At 41.7% G+C, this 23,114-nt stretch overlaps 2 protein-coding genes across 6 annotated transcripts; one reads left to right on the forward strand and one right to left on the reverse strand.

The window, feature by feature from the left end:
- Nucleotides 1-1,519: 1,519 nt before the first annotated feature.
- Nucleotides 1,520-20,446, reverse strand: bag5 (BCL2 associated athanogene 5). 5 transcript variants are annotated; one of them, XM_051078022.1, is made up of 5 exons: nucleotides 20,375-20,446; nucleotides 20,146-20,237; nucleotides 19,995-20,058; nucleotides 11,451-12,344; nucleotides 1,520-9,773 (listed from the first exon to the last, which is right to left on the reverse strand). In XM_051078022.1, the coding sequence occupies exons 3-5, from the start codon at nucleotides 20,048-20,050 to the stop codon at nucleotides 9,233-9,235; spliced, it is 1,491 nt and encodes a 496-aa protein (XP_050933979.1). In that variant the 5' UTR covers nucleotides 20,051-20,058; nucleotides 20,146-20,237; nucleotides 20,375-20,446; the 3' UTR covers nucleotides 1,520-9,232. The 5 variants fall into 5 exon arrangements, with proteins under 5 accessions (XP_050933979.1, XP_050933978.1, XP_018531559.1 ...); XM_051078021.1 differs by having other exon boundaries at nucleotides 20,146-20,396; XM_018676043.2 differs by having other exon boundaries at nucleotides 19,995-20,396.
- Nucleotides 19,047-23,114, forward strand: LOC108883095 (cytochrome c oxidase assembly factor 8). Its single transcript, XM_051078023.1, has 5 exons — nucleotides 19,047-19,345; nucleotides 20,404-20,601; nucleotides 21,454-21,517; nucleotides 21,865-21,955; nucleotides 22,966-23,114. Exons 1-5 carry the CDS (start codon nucleotides 19,187-19,189, stop codon nucleotides 23,084-23,086), a joined length of 633 nt encoding a protein of 210 aa, XP_050933980.1. The 5' UTR covers nucleotides 19,047-19,186; the 3' UTR covers nucleotides 23,087-23,114.

Consider the following 23,114-nt stretch of genomic DNA (forward strand, 5'->3'; position numbering starts at 1 on the left):
TCAGTCACAATGCTTTGAGGAGATCTACTGTACAATAGTAGGAATGAAACTGTCTTTCAGTCCTGTGATGTTACTAATTCTCAGTCCCATTCCTTGCAGTACGGCGTTATTTCTCTTGATTATTACAGCGTCTCTTCTGAATTAATTAGGCAGCTCTAAAGGTAGATCAGTGTTTTTGAATGTTATTGAGGCATTTTTCATCTGAGCTTCTTTGAAGCAGCTATAATTGACATTTTTCATGCTCGTAGTGATGAATCTACTGCACTTGAATTGACCTATATTTATGTTTGTCTTAAAATGTGATCTGTTTTAACTAGTAACACACAAATCATTGTGTTGTTCTCGTCCATATTGTATATTGTATAACAATGTATAAGGGCCACAGTAGGTAAAAAAAATAAAAAAAATTAAACTGATGTAAAAACACAGAATTTCTGAGATTAAAATAGAAAAAAACTCTCAAACCTACGAGGAAAAAAACTTGCTTGCTCTCTCCAGATACTCTCGCTTCCTCCCACAGTCTAAAGACAAGTTAGGTTAACTGGTGACTCTAAATTACCTGTGAATGTGAGTGTGACTGATTGTTTGTCTCTGTGTTGGCCGTGTGATGGACTGGTGATCTGTCCAGGGTGTACCCTGCCTCTCACCTAATGGCGGCTGGGATTGGCTCCAATCCACAACCTTTGAAGGATAAACAGTATAGTTGATGGATGGATGAAGCAACTTAAACATTTTTGCTTACACAGAAGTATGTGAACTCCTCAGATAATGACGTCAACAAAAGTTCATTTGAGTCAGGAGTCAGAAAACCTTAAGTCCACTCAGTTAAACCAGACTGGAGGTGTGGGTTAGAGCTACTTGTACTTATATTTACAAGAAGCATCTGCCCTGTAAAAAGGAGATTTGCATGAAGCTGGAGAAGGTTACAGAGTCATGTCTGAGGGTTTAGATGTACATCAGTCCACAGTCACACAAATAAAGTGTCTATAAATGGAGAGGATTCAGTGCTGTGACTTCTCTCCCTGGATGTGGGCGTCCAGCGAGGACGACTCAAAAGACACTAAACAGATGCTCAGTGGTATAAAAAAACAAGCTCAGAGTAACAGCTAAAGGCTTAAAGGAATCATTGGTGGTTAACATCTCTGTGCATGACTCAAAGAACTGTCTTGTAACTAAAATCACGGGTTTGATTCCTGCAGCAGCCGTACGTCCTGTCAAAGTGCCTTTGAGTGAAAGACACTAAACCCTGTACCCTCTTCTGGATGCGAGTATCAGCTAAAATTTTAATGCACATCTACAGCGCGGAGCGAGTTCGTGGTGCATGAAATGTCTTTTCATGCATCACTCCCAAGGCGATACTGTATGTTTTCTTAAAATAACCCTGAGTAGGCATTTTAAAAGTTTGTAGAGCTTGTGATCGCCTTTAAAGAAACTTGTCAGGTCCTCGAGTTTCCTCTGGAGAGCTGCCAGACTCAGGAATAAAAAAAGAAGAAAAAAAATAGCATTAACATAACACTGATCAAGAGACGCTGTCTTTATTTTGCAGTGGGAATACAAATTCAAATCACAACCATCCATAGAGCATTCACACAACTTGTTGTTTTGTTTTTTTTCCAGTCTCAGTGTGCTTTTTGTACAAGCGCGTCTTGGAGGAGAAACAGCAAAAGCCTGTCACAATCAATGCAATTAAAGGCGACTTAAGAAAATGTATATTTGGAGAGGAAAAAAAAAAAGAAAAAGAAATGCAATACCTTTTCTGTCACAGAGCAAAGTCCTGTCACTTGCAGAAAGAAAGGCAGAGCAGTAACAACCAACAGTGACTAATGAACATAAAAAAGTGTGATTAAATAAAAGAACTTTTTGCAAAAGCTCAATAAGGAAGATCTTTTCTCTTTTGGTCAGTTTCTGCTATTGTAAGTTTTCAATTTCTTTATCGTGTCATATATAAACGTAGCTTAGTTTTTTAACATTGTGGAAAAGTTGCTGTAACTTGGGTTGCACCATACGAGTCAGTTAGAACGTATAATTAAACTAAAACTTAAAGGAGTAGTTTGACATTTTGAGAAATACACTTGTTAGCATGCTTGCTAAGAATTAGAAGACTGATACCACCTTCGTTACACCTCTTAATGTGGTTGGCATTATTTAACATGTCATGTCTTAGTGAGCTTTAGAGGAGCCGGTTGGTGGATTTTGTTACCTTTGGACAGAGCTAGTGTTCTGGTTCTAGTCTTTATGCTAAGCTAAGCTAACCACACCACACCCAGCATCACTGCCAGGTGTGGTCAGATGGGTGCTGTAAACAAAAATAAAGTTTTTTAGCTGTTTTTTTACTGTAAATACTGATTCTGTCGACCAGTTTTTGAGATTTGACCTCTGACCTCTGCTGCCGTCTCAGTTCTTGATAAATATTACTGATTTCCAACTGATCTCACCTTATTGAAATAAACTTTGGTTCAATGAAATACAAAGACAAAGACATTCCTCAATGACTACATTCAACCTAGGGCAGGAAAATCTAATCTTTAAACCTCTGAATCTGCAAGTTACTCAACCCCATTAGTAATTCACTATAGATGCACCCTCCTGTAAAGGGCTGATAGAAGTCAAGACAGTCGACTGTAAATACCCACTGGATCTGAATCTTTTAAACTCCTGACTAATGGACTCCAGTGCCACCAAGTTCAGAAACTGCAGTCGACCCTGAGCTGCTTTTAGCGCGGCTTCATGTTGGGGGAATACAGAGCGTCTGTGGAGAGGACTGTGAATGCAGGAGCAAGAATACTAAAATATATATTAATGTATTTTCTGATCATTTTTTGGTCCCTAATCATAGAAAACGCCCATTTCTACATCCTATAACAACTGAATATAAACTTTTTCAGTTCTTAAAATATTGCTCTGTGACTTTATAGGCCTTTTATTGCAAGTTTTCAATTCCAATCCTCATTCATTCAGTGAAACTGTGTTGTAAGAAGACTTTACATATCTAAATTATTTATCAATTTAATTACTTATTGATCTAGTAACTTTGTTCTCAGAAAACATAGCAACATCTTTGTCCTTTTAAAAACTGGTAAAAGTGGACTTGGAGTTTTCTACTGATACTAGCTGGGTTAAACTGTTTTAAATTATCTCAGTTTTTAAAGCAAAAGTCTGGTGATCTTCTATATTTATCTCATTGTCAGAATATCCCACAAAAAACAAAAGGAACCCAACAATGAATGCATCCTACTAATGAGCCTGATATATCTTATTCCTTTGTGCCATAAAGCTCCATTGTTGTCTAAAAACACATCAATGAGCCACACTGTTGCACGGTGTAGTTTTATTTTGACTCAATCCCACGTACACCGTCCTGCTGCCAGAAATACTCACTAAAGCAGCAAATGTGATTTAATCCGCCGCAGGAAATAGTCCCTGACAACTGAGCTGTTTCCTCCTGTTTGATTAAGAAGTGTTCAGCTGTTTTGTTTTTAGTGTTATGTCTAAATTAAATATGTTCAGGTGGGAGGTCAGAAAGTCTTGGAAGACGGACTTAGACATTGTTGGTTTTGGTCTTTTCACGGGATTTGTTGACAATAACAAACAGAATATCTAGAACCAGACGCACTGAACTTTTCTTACACCTGGCCTACGTACATTCACACTCATGCATGGTCAACACATAAAAATATCAGGGCATATTGCATCGCTACAAAAATGGACAAATGCAGCAAAATTTATTTTACTAGAGCTAGTTAATCGACAAAAGAATAATCAGGAACTTTTTTCATAAACGATTCATTGTTCTGAGAGCTAAAAAAAAAAAAGAAAATATGACAAAATTTCCAATTTTTAGCTTCTCAGATGTGAATATTTTGTGGTTTCCTTAGTCTTCTATGATAGTCAGATATGTCAAGACATCATCTTGGTCTTTGGGAAACTACGACACTTTTTTCACAAACGGCAAACCGCTTACAATTCAGAAGTAAAATTGTTTTGTGTAGCCTAAATCTAACAGGACCAGAGCCCAAAGACAAACAGCGCAGTTTTAGAGGAGCAGCCATGATGTTTGGGAACAGAACACCAGAACAGGGAACAATTTTTTAATGCGTTACATGTTCCCTCAAAAACCCAGACTTCTGCAAAATGTTGAGAAAATGGAGCTTTACCCCAGTGTCATCCTCCCTTTTGTTGTTTGTACTTATGAACCACAGAGTATAAATTTGTATGGTTGCCAGAACGCCCACTCATGGAGGCGCCACAAATACTGAATTAAAAAAAAAAAAAAAAAAAAAAAAACAACACAGAGGCTTTGAGCTGATGAGACAGAAAAAGATCTAAGTAACATTTCTTAACAGTGTAAAACTTTTGATAAATTATTCAAACCGAATGTTTAAAAAAGAAGCAATGCTCAGAAATATAGCGAACTGCGAGGACTAAATGTACATTTTTAGAAATTTAGATATGTTTATTACTGCATACAAAAAGGAACATGTGATCTTAAGGTGTGTCCGGGTTGGTTTGGTCTAAGAGAGCATAAGGTTCGCTGTGAGAAAGCATCTGTTGCAGTAACAGCCAGGCAGGCTGGCTGACGATGTTTGATGAACACTGTTTAATCTAATTTTCTCCCGTATGAGTCAGCTCTGTACCCAGGAGGCCGAGCTGCAGGCTTTGTGCCAAAAAATGCCTCAGTAGCAGCTTTATGTGGATAAAAAGGGTCTGTGGGAGTTCACCGAACATGTTGTTGTGTTTTCAAAAAGCTGTGAAACGCAGGGCAACTTTTTTTTATTATTCTTTTTTTTTTTTAGGCAGCTGGGAAGAGCAACAAAAGACCCTGACGATTTGCTTCAGCTTTGTTGCTTTAATCACAATCTGAGTAACTTGTTGCCCAGAAACTCAAATCCGTCATTGGACCCTTTCGGTGTGCATTCACACTGCGAGCAACCAGAGCAAACTCTGCTGCAGAACAACATCTCATCAGCCAGGAAACATTAGAAACTCAGCTTTTACTTTTTGTGATCGTTAGATGTCAAACCACGGATCAGATGAGATCCATAGGTTTCCATAGGAATCCCCGCTGACTCATGAGAAACCAACTGGAGCCAAACAGATCTTTAACTTGTTGGCAGGACAGTCTCACCTCAGTCCATTAAGTAGCTTCTCTGGACATTTCTATCATATCACATGATCCTCATCAGTAGGTTGCAAATGTTCCATTTTTCAGAGCACTTTGAGAACTTCCTGTTCATGATGGTTTCAAATAGAAAATGAAAATTCATTCTTGAAAAATTCAGCTCCCAATTGGAAAAACTTTCATTCTCAGTTGAATTGGTATTCATCATGAAGGTTTCTACAGGGTTTACTAAATCCAATTTATGACTTTTAAATACCATTTACAATGCAATTTAATACATTTTTAAACAGCCAAAGCATTAAATTATAATGAAAAAGAGCTTAGAAAATATAGCCTTGGAGTTATTTATTATTATATAACTTTTTCTTCAGTACTTCCAAGCAGGACATAATATAACAATTGCTCCATTTGATTATTCAAATTGCAGGTACTGAATAATAAAACTGATGGATTGACTAGTTATAAATGATTAAATAGGGGCGCAGTAGTTCTTTTAAACAGATGCAATCAGGTACAAAAACATTTCTAGGCAAAGATTCCTGCCTACAACAGGGAGGAGTAAATATTTAAGACTTTTGTATATGGAATTTAAGACTTTTTAATATTTTCTCATTAAGTGCTTCTTAAGACTTTTTAACACCCTCAGAATAAGATGAATCCACACTTTTCCCACCTTTAACTGAAATGTTGAGAACTTCAGATTACATGATGAATAGACATCCAATATTCCCTCTCTTTTAGCTCCGTTTTTGGTCTCCACCAACTCCTTTTAGCTGCTAAAAACTGCACTATATTCACCAGCTGGTCTGTAACTGTGTGTGTCTGGTGCTGGGCAGGTTGTGTACTGTTGGTTTATGGCTGAAAACAGCTGCCTGCTGGTGGTTAGAGGAAATAATTCTGGTTAGCTGTCACCAGGAAACCAAAACCGTGAGCTGAAAGATGCTAAAAACCTCTGTTAGAGTCAGGTGATAACTCTGAGTACACGTTATTGAATCCATTGTTAAGATAAAAATACTGATTTAAAGTGTTCAGAAACTTTGGTTTGAACGCCTACATTTCCACGACAAAAACTAAAGACCATGACATGACTGAAAGCTCCAGAACAGCTACTAAAGGCGACTGCTTTGTCAACTGGCTCAAGAATGAGCTCTGAAATCCAAAATAATATTCGGACCATAAAGACTGAAAAACTGTCTCCTCAGGAAGTTGCTTTTGGGGGGTCGGTGGGAAGCTGTGAAGTAATTCAATCAGTTAATTCTTCTGTTTTGTGAGCTGATTTTCCGTTACTGTTGCCTAATTGCTTTCAAAGGAGAAAGAGCAGCTCCATCAGCGAGGGCTGTTTGCAGCGTGAAAGCAACACTGTGACTCATTTTATTGCCTGCTGCAAGAAGCCATGTCAGCCTGTGTTACCACAAATCATTGACCATAACACCGCCACCTTTTATCAGGGAATAAATACTGATTTGACAAAAAAAAAAAAAAAAAAAAAAACAAAACACAAAAGAAAAAGCCTCAATTTCTAACAAGTAGTGCAAATTTCTTGTGGCGATAATGGCCAAGGTGCTCTCCATAAACACATTCAGTGCTTTTAGTTTCCTCATTCTTGTGCAGTGATAAAAAAACACAAGCAGCTGCTTTCTTTTTGCTGCCTGCTTTTACACAAACTGGCTCAAAGGGAAAGGTGAAAATAAAGGCACAGAGATTAGGACTTCTCTTCTAGTCCTTTCCTCCCTCCCTCACCGTCTCCAGCAGCAGCAGCTTGGAGAAGTTTCTAGAAGGCTCTGTCGACTGCGATCACCGTCAATACTCTCTACCACACAGGACCCGACTGTCGGGCCTGTGAGCTTCAGCCTTGATGTGTCAGTCCAGTGGATATTGCCGCCTCAAACTCCTGCTTTCCTCTTCCTCTTCCTCTCCCACCCCAGGGACCTCTCACAGTCCTCCGTCAGTAGAAAGCAGTGGGTAGAAACAAACAAACAAAAAAAAAAAACACAAAACAAAAAACCTAAAGCAGAAGCAGCAGCTAAAAAAAGTTCGCCTCCTCTCCTCCTTCTCTGAATTCAAACCTGATCCATTTATAGACTAGCGATCATACAAAGTCACAACAAACATTTGAAACGCATTACAGACTAACGGCTACACAAGCAGCGAGTGGAGAAAGGTACTTTTATCTTTTCAAACATCCTGCTCACAGCTGGCAGGCTGCCTCGCAAGATAACGTCTCGACACAGATTTTTAGCTTCCTCCTGACATTTTATCGATGCTCGACTTTATTTATTTGTCGCTTTGACCGTTTGCCTGTGACAGCTGTGGTGGTTTTGGGCAGGGAAGTTTGCCACAGTCCCGGGGATTGGAGCGCTACCAGAGACACGGACCAAATGCTGAGGGGATAAACAGGGTCACGCAGGAGTGGAGAGTGACCTTACGTTACCAATGCAAACTCCCACTGTTCCCTCTCCCTAATTACATCTCTGTTTAAACACAGATTGCCTGGCTTCGGTACCAGCTGATGTTCAGCTCTGCTTCTAATGCCCCCCCCCCAAAAAAAAATCTTTCTCAATTGTATTTAAAAAAAACCCACGTTTCATTGCAGATTCAATTAATTTTCCATTTAACATTTGTTCACACCATCTGCTTTGCCAAACAGAATCAGACCAAATTTGATTTCAGCACAAACTGCAGCAGAATAACAAGAAAAATGCTCCAGGAATTTGACTTTTTAAACACTTTTGTGACCAAAAATCGACTTGGCACCAACAATCTGAGCTACAGAGGCCTGTAATACGAAGCCAGGATATCTTTTCATTATCTGAATTCACAAAACGGTGGTTATCAGCTCGTTAGGTCGAACTCAGGATTTCCCGAGCGTACCTAATATGATATGAGTAGAAACGCTGATACCTGCAGGTTAATTTGGTTCTAGCGATGTTCAAAAATAATATTTAACAAGGTGAAATAGAGAAAATTCAAGTCAGGCTGAGGATTTATTGTAAATAAGTGCAAAAATGATTGTTTCTTATGGAGTGAGCATTTTTGCTCTTTATTCCGAGTTATTCTGAATATGTGATGCAGATAAAAAGTTACAGTAATGTTTCAAAGCAGAGAGGAGAGAGTTAATGTATGAATGAAATGTTAATTCATTATTGTGGATAAAAGCAGCTTTGTTTGATCAAAATGAAGATATAACAGTAAGTATATGTTTTTTTAGTTAAACTCTCTGTTTGTTAAAAGCTCTGCTGTGGACGTATGGAAAAAACTCTTTTGTCCACATCGGGATCCTGTAGGAATGATGACGCTAGTCTTCCAGTGATCTGATTGGTCAGTAGTTGGTCTGTTGCCAGGTTTTGATTCGATCCTCTGACGTAAACCCGCCCAGGAGCAGGTTAGTCGTTCCAGTTACCATGGTGATTTACGCCGCTACGAAGTGAACCGCCGTCGTAAAGCCCAGAGTTAGACCGGACGTTACCCCTAACGCTAACCTCAAATCCTGTTTCGTAGTACAGACCTCTGCTCTCACGGCGGCAGTGGACGACTCTTCCTAATCAGGTCAGTGTATTTTAAACGTGCGTTGGCGGTCTCCATCTCAAATTAATCAGGCCAGACTTTTTTAGAAGGGGGAAGCCACTGTGAAGCAATCCGTCTCCCTCGAGTGATTTATCGATATCAAGTACAGTCTGGAGGATACGACCACTGTTAACAGGCATTATTTAGTGCTTTGGCAGCAGCAGGCTTCAACAAACACTCACATCGAAACACTATGACGACGATGACAACTCACACACACACACACACACACACTCACACACATGTATATCAGAGATTTTTAAAAAGAAAATCTTCAAAAAGCACAAAAAAGAACTTTTTTAAAGTGTGTTTCACAAAAGGAGTTCTGTGTTTGACTTCTCTGCAGGGTCAGCCACGACTACCACAAAGAGACGAAAGAAAAGCGCTGCTGCAGTGCATTCTGGGGATTTGAGTCAATATTTACAGCCCGTGGAATGATAACGTACCAGTTTTTTTTTAATTTACACACATTATCAGATCCTTTCTTTCCTGCAGCGACGTCCCAAACCCACGTCTCCCCAACTTATCCATGCTTTTGTTAAATCTGGATCAATACTCCCACTCGTCCGTCTTCATGTCCAGGTAGTTGAGAATGTTCTGGGCGAACTTCACCGCTTGCTTCCGGGCCACCTTGGTAGTCTCGTCGCCCTGCGGGTCCACGGCGTCCAGCGCCAGCAGCTGCTTCGTCAGCAGCTCCTCCAGGATCATGTAGCTCTTGTCGACCCGCTTACCGTCAAAGCCCAGCACCTGGGCCTGGAGGTCCGAGAGGCTCCCCAGGACCAGCCACACCGCCCGGTGCGATGGGTGCTCGTTGGGGCCCGGCTGGCGGCGGGCTAGGGCCTCGCGGAGGTCCAGGAAGGTGATGATGGCTTGGACCTCCACCACAGCACGGCGGCGGGCCTCTCTGATGCACGGGTTCTTGGCCGTGTCCACCTGGTCCAGGTGTGTCAGGAGGCTCTGCAGCTCGGCTTTGGGTCTGAAGCTGAGGTCGCCCATGGCGCAGTGTCGCAGGACGCCCTCCCGCAGGTGGGAGACGTGAGCTCGCACGGCCTCAATCTCACGTATGGAGTTATTCTGCGCCAAGTCATACCTGAAAAAACAGGTATGATAAGTACTGTATTTCAAAATAAAAGACAACTGTATTTCAAAATAACAGACAACCATATAAGACTTTTTTTCTTTCAAGAACTAAAGTGATTAGCTTCCTACAAGTGTTAGCATGGTAGCATAATAAAACTTAAATCCAAACGCAAAAAAGAAAAGTATAGAAAAGTACAAAATTACTCTCGAACTAATCAATACAGCTGATCAACTCTCTGCTTGCTGAAAACTGAAGCTGCTGCTGTTTCATTTATTAGCGTGCTAATGTTAGCTAAGTAGCCACATTGCATAGCAACATTTCTGCTTTACCCCTGATTGTTTTCTTTGTTGCTTCTGTCTTTCACTTCCTGTCTGGCAGCCTGCTTTAACTTTATTTTGAAATTACTCCACTGCTTCAAAGTTCACCTGAAGTCATCAGCATGAGTGCAACTACATACCTAGGAGATTAACTGTTTTTTGTCCACCTTACTGCAGACAAAAAAAGGATTTTTAGGTCTCCATCATTCCCTCATTCGTTCTACCACATAATGTTCAGATTTTGGTGACACTGTCGGTAAAGTGTAAAAACTTGCATTTAATAACATTAGCCTGCACAGATTTACCTTACAAATTCTACCTAAAAACTGATGCATAACTATCAGGTGTTTGAGATCAAACTGTTTAAAAACTTTAATATCTAATTTTGCTGGTTCTTTCTTATCATCATGATATGTTTTAGCTAAAATTCAATATTGCTGAATTATATTATTAAATTAACTTCCCATTGTCTCAATGAGCTGCTCTTTGGTGCAGTAAAAACGCTTAAACGTCGGGCGGGAAAATGTCTGCAGTGTGGCGATTCAAAGCGCCAGCTGTGCCAAGATGAGGCGTCTGAAAGCGGTGGAGCGGGGGAGGCGAAGCTGCTCCATCACATCACCCAGAGAATCACAATTAAGACAGGGAGGCGAGCGCATTGCCAAAAATGAATTCTAGTTTTAGGAAAGCAGTATTTTTTTACTCCGGCTCATCTGACAGTTGCAAGCAAATAAACATTAAAATGCTGAGATGTAAAACAGCATAAACACTTTTTATTTCAGTAAGATTTGTTTATTTTACCTAGTTTCAGTGGCACACTTTATCAAACAAACTTGATCAAACACAAACATTTTTTCTCTCCTGTAATAGAAAACCAAAATTAGGGGACATAGTGGTGCTTCAAACAGCACTGGAGTCTCCTGCTTTACATAATGGAGGACTTTGTAGGCGTACTGGTCCTGGAAAATTGGTCTCAGTGATTCTCTGGTGATGTGAGTCTAATTCAGTGCGGTGTGATTCAAATCTAAATTCAACAACAACACCCCACCCCCCACCCCGCAGTCCCTCCTACAATTCATTATCTACGCTGGAGGTGAAATACAGTGACATTGGTAAATGTGCAGCGTAAGCACAACAACAACAACAACACTCTGAAGTACAGAAAGTGTCAAAAGGAGCACTTCATCCTCTGATCCAATACAGACTACAGCAGAAACAATTAGAAAAGTAATCAACAGCTATTTTGATAACCAATTAGTTTTTCCTTATTTTATAGACTAGAATTAATGGAAAATAACCTGCAGAATAATCAATAATGAAAATAATTCTTAGTTGCAGCCCTAATCTGCACCACTGCATCCTTCATGCCTACCTGCGAGTGTCGTCTCCCTCCCCCTCCAGGTCCAGATGTTTCAGGAGCCCGTTTATCTCCTCCACAACCTGTTTCCTGTAATTTCGGATTGCCGCATTCCCAGAAACATCCAGAGCGTCCAGCTCTACCTGCATCTCCGTCAGGATGCGTGACAGGTGGGCGCAGCTGTCCCTCCCGCTCAGGCCCATCAGCAGGGCCACCAGCTGACTGCGGGCCACGCTCACCTTCACCATCACCTGGTTGATGCAGTGCACGGCCTCGTGGGTGTCCCCGGACAGCGGCAGGGAGAGGGTCTGCTGCTGCGTGCGCCCCTCGAGCACGTCCTGCACCGCGCAGAGGCGTGTCAGCGCCCGGTAACGCGCCTTGCGGAGCGGCACCCTCCCCTCGGTCTTGACTTGGGTGAGCCTCAGCACGAGTTCCTGCAGGGCGTCCACCAGCTCGTCGTTTATCTCTGCCACGCCGCCGGCGCGTTGAGGCGCCACCACGCGCTCGTCCACCAGCTGCCGCGCCTCGTTGCTCAGCTCCTCGATGGCCTGGCGGGACGGATGGGTGGCATTCTCCTCCAGGTACCGCAGGAGGCCCTCCACTTCCTGCGCCGCCCTCTTTCGTGCCCCCTGCAGCTCCGGCTTGCCCTCCGTGTCCACTTGGTCCACCTCCAGCAGCAGCCGGGTCAGCTCGCGCTCCAGACGCTTGTAGTCACGGTCGTTCTGCAGGCCGCTGAAGGTGCACACCTGAGGTCCCAGAGACGCCACCTCCTTCTGGACCTCGTACAGCCGCATCATGGCAGGGTGCTGCGGGTTGTATGGCTGCTGCTGCTGCTCCATTGGATGTTGCTGCTGCTGTGGACCACCATGGTCCATCCTTTTCCCACCATCAAAGGGCTTCCCAAACAGGCTGAAAAGAAGGCAGCATGAAAGGAAGTCAGAATAATAAGCAACAATTCAGAGCAGGGAGAAACAAAGCCTCAGCAGAGCTAACATTGTTGTCTGCTGGCCAGAATGGGTGGATTACTTCAAAAGTTTCTTTTCATATTTTCACAGCCAACACTGGTTGAATAGGACCTCCAACGAATGACTGGATCTCTGCCAGGGCAGCTGACGGAGAAGACAATCTCATTAACCTCCAACCAAACATTAAATCTCCACCAAGTCCAGAGGAATTTACAACAATGTGGTTGGGCGTAAATGCTCTTTATCCCTGCTCTCTCAGTAGTGTGGCAGCGCTGTGTTGGTGTCACGTTTCCACCTAACACCAACACGTTTTTTTCTCCAAATCTTTCTCCACATCTCTGGAGGGAAAAGCATTAACATTCCTGTATAAAACACAGATGATGTTACACTTGTTAAAATCTGACTTTCTGACACAGTTGCAACGGGGGCAAAAAAGAAATCATTAAAATCGAGGGTGAAGTGTTGCATCTCCAGTTTGCTCAACACGTCACAAATTCAGCCTGAAGGCCAAACAATCATTAAACTAAAAGAATCCATCCTCTCTTATGTGTGAGCGATGCTGACGCTCCTCTACTGTGCAGTTACTTTCCAAATTGCTGCTGGTCTCCGGCAATGTTACCACATGTGGAGAGAAAAGCCTCAACTCTCTGGAAACTGAACCTTCTGTGTACGATTTATTGCGGGTTCATTCCTCGTAGCCTTGCTATCAAACTGTCTGATGATACTGGACATTTTGAAGCTGATATTTAGGACAATATCTGAGAGTTGAAATATCAGATGCCAGTGTATCCGCCACTGTTGATAAACAAACACAAACACATCTCCTTACTTATCACTTGACATGCACTGATTTTCTGCTGGGAAACCATCAGTTCTTCGTTCATCTGGATGTTATTTTGACACTTACCACCCACCTAAACATTGCTGTAGACCAACCACACCCCCCAGTCTGATCCAGCATCTGTGGGACCTGTCCAATATTGTGTAGGTCGCCCTTGAACTCCAGGGGTGTCTTGTGGTGTCTGGATCCTTTGGGTCCTGTGGGTTGCGGGGTGGAGCCTCCATGGATCCGGCTTGTTCCAAATCACCCTACAGATGCTGGATCAGATTGGGGTCTGGGGAATTCAGAGGCCAGGTCAACACCTTGGGCTCTTTATGTTCTTCAAGATGTTTCTGAGCAGGCTTGGTGGCATGGTAGGTTTGTCCTGCTGTGGGAGTCCCCTGCCATTGGGGAGTGCTGTTGCCATGAGGGGTGTGCTTGGTCTACAACAACGTTCAGGTGTCAGAGTAACATCCAGATGAAGGAAGGACCCAAGTTTCCCAGCAGGACAGTATTGTAACGAGATGATCAGTGTCAGTGCTTTTGATGTTTAATGTTGTGGCCACTTTATTAGGTACACCTTTACAACCTAATGCAATCAATCAGTTTTTGTTGACATTGTTGGAAATGTGCGAATGTAATAACTCTAATAAAGAGGCCATTGAGTGTAGAGTATGTGCGAGTGCTGATATCTGCAATCAGCTGATATCGATCAGTGAATCAGCCCGGCTGGTCAGTCGGTCAAGCAACTGAGGGATTGAAATTCTCTCTTTGCTCTTCTTGCTGTCAAGTTAATCTTTAAATTTAGTACAAATGGCAATGCACTGGGTTTGTTCACTTGATTTAGAACCGGTGACCAGAGTTTGAACTCCTTAAGGAGAACAAAGACAGACTAAAACATTCAGTATGCCCTGCTCAGTGAGAAATTTCTAGTTTCTAGTTTCATAACCAATTTGTTTCATAATTTATTTGTCATTATGTGGAAAAATTCACTCTGGGAGGGTGTTGATGAGCTGAGAGAGAAGCTGCTGAACTGAGCTCCAGTAGCCGGTCGGTGAGAATCTGTACTGACACCAGAATCCACGCACAATAATTACACATAGACGAACACAAAACAAAACAACACAACACATAAAAGCAGCCCACGATTCGTGATAAATATAAATACCCTGCTCACGTCCTGGATCAATCATGTTACAGTAGATGGTGACAGGCGCACTGACCAGGGCAGATATTATCAGTTTAATCTGGATTTAAATGTCAGAATATTTATGTTTAATGTCGTATAGGACATTAAATCCTTTCAACACTCCCTACCTGTTATTTCCTTCCTTCTTTGGGGAGGTTCAAGTCTTAAAACCACCTCATAAGTCAAACCCAGCCACTGATCTCTTAAGCCAAGACAGTGTTTAGTGTCAATAAGCACCAGGATCCTAAAAACGTTGCAGTTTAACATTGCAAGAGACTGGAAATATGTCCCTAAAACCAGGAGTCTCTTCTTGACCTTGGCCTCTTTTGTTCTTCCTGCTATGATTTCCCACTAAACACAACTTCCGATCAATCAAAGCTTCAAGACAAGGCAAGAACAAATGCCCACTAAATATATTCGTGCAAGAAAATGAATGAGGTTAACCTACATTTCGTCTCGACAAGAGGAGGAACGCCCACATGACAACCATCCGGAGTATCGCTGTGTGTTTCTACCAGACTCGTTGGCTGACATGACGGTGATAGCTCTCTAATCCACATAAAAAAAAGAAAGTAAAATCCAGTTTTGCTGCCGATCAAGCCTTAAATACAGAGGAGAGAAAGCAGAATAAACGTGGCTGACCAACGCCCCAAAAATATTAAAACGGTTCAGTGCGTCTCCTCACTCGTGCCGGAGGAAGATTCGGTCAAATGGCCTCATGAAGTGTGTCACAGGTGCCTCGAGCAGTGAAATGTATTCCCAGTTCAGCACGACTTAGATTAACGGCATCAGCACGTTATCTCTTAGATTAATAACATGGCTCTTGTTATATCATTTTTTGAGCCACAGCTAATTCCAGCTTCTCTCTTTGTCTCTTTGGACAGTTGGTCATCATTGGCTCCGGGATTTTTTACTATTCTGACATGCAGACCAAATAATTAACTGATTAATTGAGGAAATAATCAACAGATTACTCACTAATGTAAATAATTGTTAATTGCCCCAGTCGTCCTGAGGTCAAGACAGCTCTGCCTCTGGTAATGTACACTCCTCTACGTTCATTATGATCATTAAGTCACAGTTTACAGGCTGTTTTCTGTTGATTTACAGAGGAGGGATACAACACTAATTTAGTCTCTTTGTAGTCATTTTGTGTCTCTTTCTAGTTGTTGTACACCTTTCTACATCATCTTGCGTCTTCTTGTAGTCATTTCACATCTCTTTGTAGTTGTTATGTGTCTTTGTAGTTGTACACTTCTTTCTACATTATTTTGCATCTTGTAGTTGTTCACATCTCCATGGAGGTTTTTTGTAGTCATTTGTATCTGCAGCTATTCTGCATCTTTGTGTCATTTTGTGTCTCTTTGTAGTTATTTTTACGGCTCTTTTTACAGAATTTTGGATCTCTCTGTAGTCATTTCGTGTCTTGTTGTGGTTGTTTTGCATCTCTGCAGTCTCTTTCTCTAGTCAATTGCCTCTCTTCCTTTGCATCTTTCTGTAGTTGGGTTTTGTCTCTTTGCAGTCATGTTTCTTTTTAGTCATTTGTCTTTTTGTAGTTGTTTCATGTGTCTGTGTCTTTTTATTGTCATATTTGGTCTTTATGCATCTCTTTGTAGTAATTTTTCTCTTTTTTGTTGCACACCTCTTAGTACATCATTCTGCATCTTCTTGTAGCCGTTTCACGTCTCTTTGTGGTTGCTTTGCATCTCCTTGAAATCACCGGCTGCATCCCTTCCTAGCTGTTTTGCATCTTTACGTAGTTGTGTTTTTTCTCTTTGTAGCTGTGTAGTCAAGTTGTGTCTTTCTGTGGTTGTTTTGCGTGTCTTTGAGCCACACTCTGCTGGTGAACGAAATCTCTGAGGTGCTGCTGTTGTTTTAGAACCTGCACCTGAACCTCAGTATTGACTTCTCGCTGGAGATGTGAGTCTGCCTGACTCCTGTCTATAGCTTCCTGACGAGAGACCCACACTGACACAGATATAAGAATAAATGCTAAAGCACACTATGGAAAATATTATAGGCAGCCAACAAAGAAAGCCTGAGATGCAGCTTCTTAAACTGTATATTCTTAAAGCTTAAAGTCTGACTGTGTGAAATGTTCCTGTAGCCTCGGTGAGCTGAGCAGCTGTAATAAACAATGTCAAATACTGGATTGGATTCGGTTGGCAGATAGTCAATATTAAGAGACCCTGATCAAAGAAAATGTGATCAGGACATCCCTACTTATACCTGAGCTCTGTGATTTGACAAATGTAATGTCACTTCAGACTGAGGGTCTGGTAACAGATATAAAGAAAAAGAAAGAGAGGGAGTAGGAAACTGTTACTGCGGGAATTCTGTCCATCTCCTCCCTCCCTCCAAAAATAAAATAAAATAAAAAAAAGAAACGCCCAGTCTTACATCAAAGTGAACTTTCTATTTCTAGAGGGTGAACAGTAATACACAGGATTACGATAAAGACCGGATTTGAGTTTTTGCAACAGAAACATGGCTCAGAGGGGGGAGAGGTTGCATCATGAGACATGAGGCTGCCGTTTTCAGCCGAGGTGCCTCAGAGCGTGATGTGATTGTTGCATATATGAGCGCCGTGGCACCCCCGACAATATGATGTTCTGTTATCCACATGCAGCATCAATGACACTTATTAGAAGAGGCAGGATTATGTATCAGCATTCCCTAAAGTACTTTTATGTAAGAGGGGTGGTGAAAGGGGCTGGGCATTTCCAGAATAGTGGATTGAACGCACGCCAGGCCAGAGCTTACAAATCTGAGTATTTATTAGGATAATCTCAGCAAAATCCACCCCAGCCTGGCAAGCACTTTGACCCCCTTAGTTTGATCCAAGAATAGGAAGAATAGGTGTAGGGAATCAGTCCTCCCCTCCCATGAGTCACACAGCATGAAGGCTAGCTGAGCTGGAGGTAACATGCATCTCATCGAGCACCCCCCACCCCCCCTTCTGCTATTAAACCCACCGTTCAGGCACCTTCCCCAAGCCTCCCAGTGCTGCCTGCACCGGTCCCTGCACGGCTTTGCGCATTATGTCACCACAGAAAACCCTGGTTTGTCCAGCTGGTGTCTACCTCTGTGAGAATATGCAGCATCACCACCACCTCCACCTCCAGCAGCAGCAGCAGAACCAGCAAATACCCTCACAAAACACCTCGAGGCATCTCCAGGAGCTGTCACCTGCATCCTCAACACATCCACATCCACACACACACGCACGACCACATCCTACGGCATCTCTCACCTTTTCAAAACTCCGAACACATTCGCGCACATTTTTACGGATGTCTGTTTCCATCAGCCACAGCAGGGCGGTGCGTGGAGGACACAGTAGTATCCAAATGGATAACTTCACCACCACCTCCCTCTCTACACAGGAAGAAAAAAAGAAATCCAGGGGAGATCTCGCTCACGGAAGATTGCTGGTGATGCTGCTCCGGTCAGCCTCAGCACCAACCACCCGCCCGACTGACTGACTGACTGACTGCGGTCGGGGCTGGTGTCGCCCCTCCCACAGACGATCAGAGGGGGCTTCCTCCGCTGAGTCTCGCTCTAAAACAACAAAATTTAAATACCACCGAACCTTACAGATGATTTAAATGTGTCCAATAAAGCGGTAGCAGAGCCCAGTTTTCCACGTACGCTGCTCTGTGAATGCCATTGTCTCCTCTCAAGCTAGGCTACCGCTGATCACCTGACTCTGCCCCACCTTGGCCGAATAACTTCAGCTTTTTTGGGTCTAAATACATCAACACCACCGCGACACTTTCATAATTCCGTCCTTACCTGCATAGCCAGCGTACAGCCATCTGAACTGTTGTGGGAAAGTGCGTTCCTCCTCTGATTAAAGCTAAACATTAGCCTACCTAGCTACCTTCTAGTAGTTACTTTCCTGTTCTCGAGTGTGAACTAACACGGAGTTTGTCTTTGCTTAATAAATTGGAATTTAATCCAAATATCGGCGTTTGCTTGACTCAACAAAGAAGAGGAATGAATCTGTACTTAGCTGACTTACAATACATTCATATCGACCGAAGAAAATATATTTTAACGTGTTATCTTTCGGGCGATCGATTTATCTGTTTTTAAACTAAGTGTTAGTTTTGGTTGGCCAACATTGGGTCGCTGTATTTCGTCACGTCGCGGTACCGTTTGTCACGCAGCGGCAAAGGCGGGGAAAGTAGTTGTTTTTCTACAATTCAGAGGGAAATAATGAAATATTAAATAAAATAGTAATAATTTTGGGTAGAAATACATAGTGGTTGTCTGTATCAATATAGAAAGCTGCTTTGCCTTGGATTTATTAAGAAATATAGTAAATAATATAAAATATATGGTAAAAAAGTGAACATAGAATAACATATATGTATATTTTACTAACATATTTAAGTGTTATCGTTATGCCTAGTTGTATTAAATTTTAAATAATATAATTTATATGCGAATGAAATGAAATATGATATAATATGAATGTATGTATAATACAGAACTTCAAATTTATAGAATTACTTGTACTTCTTTCTATACTGCTAAATGTCAGAAATCTCCCCGCCCGACCGGTTAAATCCGGGGTGGTAGTGGTGTAATTTTCGAACGCATCATTTCCTCGCTGCCGGATCACGTGACAGGATGGCGTGTTGTTATGCACAGAAGGACGTGAACTCTGAGAGCTGCTGCAGTGTGGACCGACATTAACAGCAGCGTGCTCGGTTCCGTACGGGTTAATAATAACTCTGTTTAAGACGCGGTTTAGTGTCGGTTAATTAAAATGGCTTCCCGCCCAGCTGCAGCAGCGGTGGCCTGTTTAACATGGAGGAGCCTCGGTCCTGTCGCCCTCCACGCTCCTCTGCGCCCTCACACCTTATCAGCAGCGAACAGTCGGCTCTGCAGCTCCAAACAGGCAACACAGCAGGACAAAACACCAAAGGTTTGTGAACTAAATCTAAATTCTAACACACACACGGTCACAGATATTACACACCTCTGCACTGACAGCCTGTTGATGTTTTCTGGGACCAGCAAACATACGTGCTGGTCTGGTTTCCATGTTTTCATTTAATATGCAGAAGTAGAGGACGCACGGCGTAAAATTATTCATTAAAAGTTAAAGCTTACAGAAAGTAATCAGACCCCTTCATTTCTCGCACGCTTTATATCGTTGTAGATTTCATTTTAAATTATTAAAACCGCAATATTCTGCTCATTAATCTACACTTAATAACCGATAATGACAAAGTGGCACCTGTGGCACCTGGATTTCTTGGACATAGGTTAGAAAGGCACACACCTGTGCAGATAAGGTCCCATTAGTTCACCCTGTATGTCAGATCAAAAACCAGGAAGTCCATGCAAATCTCTGTGGACCTCCACAGCAAAACTGTTACGAGGATAAGGATATAAAAACATAGAGAACAGTGGCCTCAATAATTGTGAGATGGAAGAAGTGTTAACTCTTCCTAGTGTTGGCTTTTAGGCCAGACCACAGGTTTGTTAAACAAAAGTTAAAGGAGGTGAAAGACTTCTTCTATCCAAACACTATGAATCTGAATGAACCAGATTTTAACAGTTGAATCTACCTTTTCTCTGGTCTCTGAGTCCTGGATCGTGTCCGGTTCCTCGCTGCTCTTCTCATCCTGAAGTCTGGTTAGAAGTGATAAGCAGTCTCCTTTTTAAACCCATGTGACGTCTGTCTGTGTTTGTGTGTGCAAACGTTTACTGTTTACTCACCTATTTAAATTCAGCTTTTCCTCTGCACTGACAGAGTTTTGTAGAGAGGCTTCCTGCTCTTCAGTCTTACACCTCACCTTAACATTTATTGGCTTTAAACAGATTTTGTGGAGAAAAAGAAACAACCACAGGATGAAAATGCAAATTAAAAAAGCCTTTGTTTGATGGATCTTGCAAGAAAATGTGATAATATCCCACTATAATTCTCATAAGTATCAAAAGGTCTCACAGTATTTTTCTGTTGTTTTTCATGTGTAGAGATCTTCCTTCAGACCAGCAGCCAGCTCCACACATGACTGGATCGGTCCACCAAACCCTCTGTCCAACCTGCGGCCGATCGTTTACCACGTCCCCGAGAACGAATCAGAGCTGGAGAAGCGGCTCAGACACCTGAGGCAGGAGACGGAGGACTGGAACCACGACTTCTGGACTAAACAGAACATCACTTTCAGCAAGGTCAGAAAATAAATAATGAGAGTGCTTTTAAATGTGCTGTTAATTATCTTTCTCAATCCTTTTTATTGAGAAAATTCTGCTGCACAGAGTGAATTAACCAGGAGCCAAGGTGACCTCTTTACATTAGCCTGTAATCAAAGCCTGTATAATGTCAGGGTGTCCCCTGCCTGCTGAGCTGTGTGTAAGTTCTTATTGTCACCAGTAGAGGGCAGCATTGCACAACTTCTACTGAATTTGTCGCCACAAAACAAAATCATTTGGTGATTCTGCTCCTTATGCAAACAATTATTTTTAAAACGTAGTAATCATTAAATACCATAAGTTTGGCATTATTTAACACAGAGGATACTTTTATTTTGTGAATGTGTTCATTCAAGTTTTGTGTTGATGTAATCATGAGAAAATGTATATTAAACCTGATCCTATGTATTTTATATCAGAGGGGTTTGGTCTGCGCAGCCTAAACACCCACAAAATAAAGTTTGTGCTGTTGTCAGAAAGTTTATTTGCTAGAATCTCTATCGATTTAATACTGGTCTGATGCACTTGTTTAAAATTAAATAATTTACATTACTGTAGGCTCTCTGGGTAAGTTCAGTGCTGTATTTACACCCTTATCCTGAAGACTGAGAGAAAAGAATATCAAATCATGTTGAGTAAATATTTATAATATGATCTTTGTGTATTGATTTGTTATATAATTTTAGTTTTGACCTGTTTAAACTCACATTTTTGTTGAATTTATTTAGTTTTTGGATCGTTGTGGATTTACTTATTGATTTATTGTTGGATTTTTGTTTGTGTGTGTGTGTGTATTTTTTTTAAGATCACATATTTTTATTCTCTCTGCAGGAAAAAGAAGCTTTCATCATGTCACAGCTAAAGGCAAAAGGTTTGACTGTGCGTGATGAGCAAGGTGAGGACGTCTAGACTTTTCTACATATTTTATTCTGTTTACAAGTTGAGATGCTTTTGAATACTAAACACTCTCCTGCCTTATGAAGAAAAGAAGATTAGATTCATAAATAGAATAAAACTCATGCATAATGTGCCTCTGCTTCAAGAATTTCTTCAAAAATTCAACATCTATGAGCAAGTTTTGTTTGTTAGGCTATTTTAGAAAGGACGCCTGCTGAGACGACTGATAAATATTCAAAAGCAGAGTAAACAGAAGTGTGTTTTTACAGCCGTGGATTTAAAAATGAAAATTATCTTAATGAGAGAATAATATCGTCTGCTGCGTCTCCTCTCTCTCCCACTCAGGACGCCGGCGGTCCCTGAACAGCGAAGAGATGGCCATGTTTTACAAAAGCTTCCTGGACAAAAACAGAACGCGTCATGCAAATTACAACAAGTGAGTGAGTTGTTTTTGCAGCCGAGCGTCTCCCACAGCGCCAGCTTGGCGGGTGGGTGGTTTGGGGGCCGGTGCGTCTCCCACCACGGGAGCTGTGGGGCTTTAGCTGACAGTGTTATATTTACCAGCCCACCTTGTGTACAGAAAACAACGCTGGCACTGAGGAGCTCTCTGTGAATTAGAATTGCAAAGCGGCTGACTTGTTTCTAGGTTAGAGAGTCCTGCGTGAAGGAAGAGAAGTTTTCTGCCCACACACATCACCTTTTTTCTGTGTGTGGGTTTTAAACGCTTTAAAAAACTTTGGTTTCCATGACTGTGTCCTTTTTATTTACTTAGTTTCTTTATAGTGAGCTTCCAAAACAGCAAATCTATATTGCATTGAGTTTTACAATGAAATCCTGTATCTGCATTCACTCCCATTGTTCATGTTCATATATTTAATGTGACTATAAGCATATGATTTTAAAGGTCCAGTGTGTAACATTTACAGGGATCTATTGACAGAAATGGATCTAATATTAAGAAACATGTTTTTATTCATGTGTCATCACCTAAAATATCATAACACATAATCATCATTGTGTTTCTGTTTGATGAAAATGAACAGTTTATATCTACACAGGGAGTGGGTCCTCTACTGTGGAGTCTGCCATGTTTCTACGGTAGCCCAGAATGGACAAACTGAACCAAACAGTGGCTCTGTACAGGGGCTTTAGTGTTTTTATATTGACACAATGTCAGCCATTGCCTATAGCTAACAGATTAACAAGTAAATACAATATTTGAATATATAGTGTTTCCTCTAGAGTGGCTGTTGTGGGTTGGCGTGGTTGTATAATTAATAACAATCATCAAACTTGCAGGAGAGGACTGGGGTCATAGATGCCACTAAATCCTACACACTGCTCCTTTAAATCATTATTCAGTATAAAACCAAAGCCAGTCATTTAGTCTAACATCAAAGAGTTTACATCCTCTAATTCTTTCATTTCCTTCCTTTTCTTATCCAGGGAATGGTACCGACGAAACTTCACCATCACCTTGCTCATGGCCCGAGTCGCCCTAAACAACATGTGGAGGACTGTTACTGTGAGAAACAGCAGAAAGAAAAACAACACTCCTAACACCTGATTATAAATAAACTATTTATCCTCTTTCA

The sequence above is a fragment of the Lates calcarifer genome, linkage group LG19 (assembly GCF_001640805.2).
Source record: "Lates calcarifer isolate ASB-BC8 linkage group LG19, TLL_Latcal_v3, whole genome shotgun sequence".
NCBI lineage: Eukaryota > Metazoa > Chordata > Actinopteri > Centropomidae > Lates > Lates calcarifer.